Here is a 6,611-nt window from a genome sequence, read left to right as displayed (position 1 = left end):
TTTATTACTCAATTAAATTCCGATCTTTCTGCAACCTCTGACACTTTAAATGAAAATGTCGAATATATTAGTCATCGGCTTTCCGATTGCTTGTTAGAAATGAAGAAATTGGATAACGACATTCATAGTTTATTAACAGATAGTGATTATGACAATGATATTATTCAATGTGAAGAATACGTGGATAATGCCGAGCTCGCTATCTTTAAAGCAAAAAAATTTGGTAGTAGAATTAATTTTGAATTTAATACGTTCCAATCGCCAGAAGTAACCGTTTCTCAAATACCTGTTACACAAGTACCCGTTATGCAATTACCCGTTTCTCACTCTCACACAGTGAAACTCCCTACTATTAAACTGGATACTTTTCGAGGTAATATTGAACAATGGCAGTGTTTCTGGGAACAATTTAAATCTTCTATTGACGATAATAATAGTCTATCATTAATTGATAAACATGTGTTTTTGCGAGGATTTTTAGAAGATGAACCAAGACGGTTAGTTGACGGAATCAGTGTTAGTGCCAGCACATATGAAACTACAAAAGCTCTTCTTCAAAACCGATATGGCGACAAAAACAGAATAATTCAAGCCCATTTAGACTTTTTGGAAAATATTTCGCCAATACGTAATCCCACTCCTATTGCATTGAATGAAGTATTTATAGAATGCAACAGAAGACTAAACGCTTTAACGGCTTTAGGAGAGGATATCAGCGCTTACGGGCGCGTTTTAGCTCCAAAAATTTTACGTGCCTTTCCGGATGATATTTGTCGCCGATGGATCATTTACGCAAAAAGAGAGAAAATATCTGAAGGTGATATGAATAAACTAGTGCAATATTTATCTGAAGAAGTAGAAGGTGCTCTCACAACACTAAAAATTCGAGGTGAGCAAAACTTTGATTACACATTTAAGACATCTACAGCAGCCTTGCATGTGAATTCTAAAAAGAATAACCAGACTAAAAAACCATCTCCATTTTGCTCCTTCTGTGAAATTAACGGTCACTGGCCGCAAGATTGTACGAATATAACTGATATTGATACTCGAATCCAAAAATTAAAAACCTCTGGTAGATGCTTCCTGTGTACTAATCGTGGCCATAGTATAAAAAATTGCCTTCGCAAAGATAAAGCGTTCTGCATAAGATGCAAAAAGAAGCACCATGTCTCTATTTGTAGAAACAACAGTTCAAATCAACCTAGCCAATCTATTTCTACAAATAACATAGATACTCGTACAACTAATTTTACTCACTTACAGACTGCTCGAGTATATATAACTGGCCCAACTGGCATTACTAAGCTTACAAGATGCATTTTAGATTGTGGAAGTCAAACCAGTTTCATTCATTCACATCTTGTAGACTACCTAAAATTAGATGTTATTAACTCTGATTCACTTGAAATTCATGCATTCGAATCATCATCAAATCAGGCTCAATCGAGACGAAAAGTAAGATTTAAACTATCAAGTATTTGGAATCAGTCAGAAATTTATCTACATGCATTTGAAAGTCCTAATAGATATGCAGTTCATCCATCAGTTCCATTAGAGATTGCTTCTATGGCTCACAAGAAAAAATTTAGGCTTGCTGACCCGAATGACACCATGCAAGAGATGCCTATAGAAGTTTTGATTGGTGCAGATTTTTACTGGACGGTGGTGAATTCTGAGATTCCTTTCAGACTTTCGGAAAAAATTGTGCTCATTCCATCAATCTTTGGCTGGATTTTGTCTGGATCCAGATCTCATACATCTGTCGCTTCTTTATCGTCAGTTCATAATATCAGCATCACATCACCATATATTTTGGATGATCAAGTTAGGAAATTCTGGGACTTTGATACTTTAGGTATTAAAGCCATGCAAGACAGAGAAATGTCCATTCGCAATTCTGAAATATTGGAAGACTTTCGCAGTTCTTATGAAGTCCTAGAAAATCGTCGTGTTGTTAGATTACCTTGGAAGAAAGACGTTACTCTTTCTTCAAATAACTATCACGTAGCATCAAAATGCTTCAATACATTGTGCAAGAAGCTCCGAACAGATCCTAGCTTAAAGGAAATGTATGTTACACTCATGGAAGATTACATAGACAAAAGGCAAGTTGAAATAGCACCGGAACATCATGATAAAGAAGAAAAAAGCTATTACATACCCCATCACGTAGTCATTAAAGAGAAAAACTCAGAAATTAAGGGACGAATAGTGTTCGACGTCTCTTCTCACACACCAGGCCATCCATCATTAAACGATGTTCTGGAACAAGGTCCCAACTTACTTCCAGAAATTTTAGCCACCTTACTACGATTTCGTCTACACAAGCAAGCAATTATTGGTGATGGAAGTCAGGCTTTTTTACAATTAACCTTGTGGGAAAAAGACAGATGTGCTACTAAGTTTCTATGGTTCAAAACCAGGAAAAAATAATGATGAACATTTGCAGCTAGAGAATGAAATTGTGGTCTATCAATTTACACGTTTACCCTTTGGATTAACCAGCAGTCCATTCCTTCTTTCAGCTACACTTGACGAATTATGCTGCATGTACTCCAACATTTATCCCACAGCAGCTAAACATCTAAAAGGCAATATTTTCATGGATGATTTCGTTGTGGGAGTTGATTCAGAAGTCGAAGCGAAGACCCTATTTCACGAAATGCAAGAACTCACGAGTCTTATAAGCCTTCCCTTAGCGAAATGGAGCACCAACTCACAAGTTTTGAAAAACGAATGGAAGAAAGAAAAAATAAAGTTTCAAAGTAAGACTCAAGTCTTAGGTGTTCATTGGGATACAGAAGAAGATTCGTTTCATCAAAATATTAAGGAGCATGACCACGATTTATTTAAGGAACCGATCACTAAACGCTTACTTCTGAAAACAATCTCAAAGATTTTTGATTCCTTGGGAATTTTCTCACCATCTACTGTAATAGGAAAAATTCTCTTTCAAGATACATGGCTATGCGGTATTGAATGGGACGAACTTTTACCCCCATCTATCGCATCAAGGTTTTCAAAATGGATTATGGACTTGCCACATTTAAACAACATTCGAATCCCCAGATGGATTGGAATATCTTCTGCTGATGTTACCATTCATGTATTCTGCGATGCTTCGGAACGAGCTTACGGAACAGTGTTATATGTACGATTCAAAGAAGTTACTAAATTTCATGTTCGAATGGTTTGCAGTCGTAATAGACTTTCTCCTCTGAAAAGAATAACACTTCCCCGTTTAGAGCTGTTAGCCGCATTATTGGGTGCTCGATTACTCCATTATTTTTGTACAGAAACTAAACTGGACAGGAACACAGCGACACTTTGGAGTGACTCAACAGTTGCCTTAAATTGGATACAAGGTGATCCAAATCGTTGGAAAACTTTTGTCTGTAACCGAACGAACGAAATTCTCAATTACACAAATCCAACACAATGGCGGCATTGCCCTGGCAATGAAAATCCTGCCGACCACTTGTCTCGTGGTGTTGCACCAACAGAGCTTAAATCATTGGATCTTTGGTGGCTAGGACCAACCTGGCTGACACAATCATCAGAGTTTTGGCCTTCAAAACAACTGAGTTACGCTAATCCAGATATTTATGCTGAACTACGTAAACCAGCTTCTCAATCTTTATTGATAACTTCTTACCAACCTCTTATTGATATATTGCGCTTCAGTTCATATATGAAACTTCTTAGAGTTACAGCATGGATATTTCGTTTCTTGTATAACTGTCGATCCAAGCAACGCATTTCTATTGATCTCACATGTGATGAGCTTAACACAGCAAAAAACTATTGGATTCTCACAGTGCAAAAGCAATGCTTTCCAGCAGAGCTTCACGCTTTACAAAATAATTCCCCTTTGCCAAAATCTTCAAAAATTAGTCGTTTTAACCCGTTTCTTCAAGAAAATCTCATACGATTAGGAGGTAGATTACAGTTCGGATCGCTCAAAAATGAGCAAAAACACCCTTTGCTTCTTGATGGATCTCATCCTTTTGTACATCTTTTCATATACTACACACACGTGAAGCTTCGTCACTTAGGTGTTCAAATAGTACTTTCAGAGATTCGTTCCAACTTCTGGATAATACGAGGACGTGAAGCCATTAAACGTGTGCTCTATAAATGTCTACCTTGTAAACTCTCACAGGCATCTAGAAGTCAACAAATCGAAGCTCCTTTACCAAGGGACAGAATTACACCTTGCCTTCCATTTACTACTATTGGCATAGACTTCGCTGGCCCACTTTATGTTCGTAACTTGAAACCTTTAAATACAGCCTATATCGCACTTTTCACTTGCTCAACTACTCGTGCCGTACATATCGAACTAGTCTCTGATCTTACTACTGACAAATTTCTCATGGCCTTAAAAAGATTTGTAGGCAGAAGAGGAATCCCTCATACAATATACACTGACAACGCCACTACCTTCCATGCCGCTAATAAAGAGCTATCCATTTTATGGGACAACTTAACATCGTCAAAAGTTCAGCAATATTATGCCCAGACGGGAATTAAGTGGAAATTTATTGTTGCACGAGCGGCTTGGTGGGGAGGATGGTGGGAACGTTTGATCGGACTAACAAAAAGATGTTTGCGAAAATCCCTTGGTCGAACCTTGTTAGATGAAGAAGGTCTTTCTGCAGCATTAGTTGGTGTTGAAGCCGCATTAAATAGTCGACTGTTAGTTTATGAACAAGGAAATGATGATCCTGAAGAATCATTAACACCATCCCATTTTCTTACCGGAAAAAGACTTACAACCATACCTTCACAACCTGCAGCATCTAGTAGAAATCTCCCGACCTGTTCAACTGATCATTCCTCTTGAGGTTGATCAGGGTGGGGAGGATGTTCCAGACGCAACTGCGTGAACGCAGATGCGGTGATTATTTATTATATTATTTATTTTATTATTTCTTACATTATTCTTTTGTTGGCAACATGTATATATTCTTTGTGTACTTTTGTGATAGTAAAAGAGTTTGTTCTATGAGATACTTGTTTTAGTGTTGATTGTAATTAGAAACATTTACGTTTACAACCAACACATTTCTAATAGGTTTAACGAATTACATGTCATTTATTTGAATTCAAACTTATTTTAATGACTTAGTATTTACCAGAAAGATGTAATTTTTTTTGAAAAAAGAAGTTGTTATATGTATTTGAATGATTGTTTTGAATTCTTAGAATTTTGTGCATTCCATATAAGATTGCGTAGCAATTTTAGGGGGTTGGTGAGCGTTAGCGAGCAGGGGGCGCAGCCCACTAGTTGTAATTAATAGCTTGATTAATAACGAAATGGTGATGGAAAATTCAATTGATAACCAATAAATGAATGCAATGGCCCAGATAACAAGCAACCTTATGGCAAATGCTGTATTTGTGGTTTCTTTTGATAGACACAATAGGGTGGACAGGTTAATCATTATCTCCCTACTAAGCAGAAATGTTACTATTCCAATGAGTAAAGCATTGCAAAAACCTTTTTAAAAAATATAATTTCTTATTTTTTGTTACAAACTTTTTTTTTTTAATCTTTTCTTCCCTTTACACGAGTAGGTTTTTTAATGATGATGTATAGCGTTTCTGGATTTAATCTCAATATAAAAGGGCTGTTTGGGCAGCCTTTCTGCGAAACTCAGTGTAAGTAAAATAGTGCAGTTAAATTGACGTATCTATAATCCCTGTTGGAGTTTTGTAATAAAGGTTGTTGATCCAGATAACAACCTTATGGTTAACGTTGTATTTTCTGTTTCTTTTGATTGATACAATAAGGTGATCTGGTTAATCATTATTCCTACAAAGCAGAAGTGTTTCCATTCCAGTTAATAAAGACATATGAAAATCTTTTCAAAAATTATAATGTATAACTCTTGTTTCAAACCTTGTTTTTCGACTTTTTTCTTCCTTTTTATCTAAAGGGTTTTTAATGATGATGTCTAGGGTTTTTAGATTCAATTTCAATATAAAAGGGCTTTTTTTGATACCTTACTGTGAAGCTCAATGAGAGTAAACAAGTGTAGTTCAGTTTACGTATCTATAATCCTTGTTGGGGTTTTGTAATAAAGGTTGTTGTTACATTGAAATCAACCTTACAATGCTACATAGGGAATGAGTTTCCTTTTTTCAAATTTTTTAACAATTAACTTTTTACAGTTACTTTACAGAACCATTTTCACAGCAGTTTAAGTATACTTTAGTTTAAAATTATAATGTGCAAAAAATCTTGACAACATCAATAAAACTAATAATAATATGTTTAAACGTATTTTCTTTGTCGCTGTAGCATGTGGTTAAGTAATCACCCGAAAGGCTAATTATTTCCCAATCAGAAGTTTTGTTTAATTATGCTAATAATTAAAAAAGAGTATTTTTTCAAAAACTGTTCTCAAAGAATATTTATTGTTGAGTATTGATTGAGTAAGGCGCGGCGTGCTCTCTGCTTTCGCTTATAGCACTGCGTTTCAATAGGTAAGGCTTAATTTAGCCTAACAAGATTTATTTCAGCTCTGAGGCACTTCTTCAAATTCCTTTCAAGTTTTCGTAAAAGTTTTCCATATTCATTGTTAATGTTATAAACTTTTTAT

General features: G+C 35.7%; 2 protein-coding genes across 2 annotated transcripts; both read left to right on the top strand.

The window, feature by feature from the left end:
* Positions 1–306: 306 nt before the first annotated feature.
* Positions 307–2,436, top strand: LOC147807722 (uncharacterized). Its single transcript, XM_087166777.1, has one exon. It carries the CDS (start codon positions 307–309, stop codon positions 2,434–2,436), a length of 2,130 nt encoding a protein of 709 aa, XP_087022903.1.
* Positions 2,437–2,551: 115 nt separating this feature from the next.
* Positions 2,552–4,849, top strand: LOC147807721 (uncharacterized). Its single transcript, XM_087166776.1, has one exon. The coding sequence runs from the start codon at positions 2,552–2,554 to the stop codon at positions 4,847–4,849; it is 2,298 nt and encodes a 765-aa protein (XP_087022902.1).
* Positions 4,850–6,611: the final 1,762 nt, after the last annotated feature.

This window comes from Parasteatoda tepidariorum, chromosome 6, assembly GCF_982258835.1.
Source record: "Parasteatoda tepidariorum strain Cologne lab strain chromosome 6, Ptep-v5.0, whole genome shotgun sequence".
Lineage (NCBI taxonomy): Eukaryota > Metazoa > Arthropoda > Arachnida > Araneae > Theridiidae > Parasteatoda > Parasteatoda tepidariorum.
The sequence above is the reverse complement of the archived record's forward strand: the minus strand, read 5'-3'. Positions and strand labels throughout refer to the sequence as shown.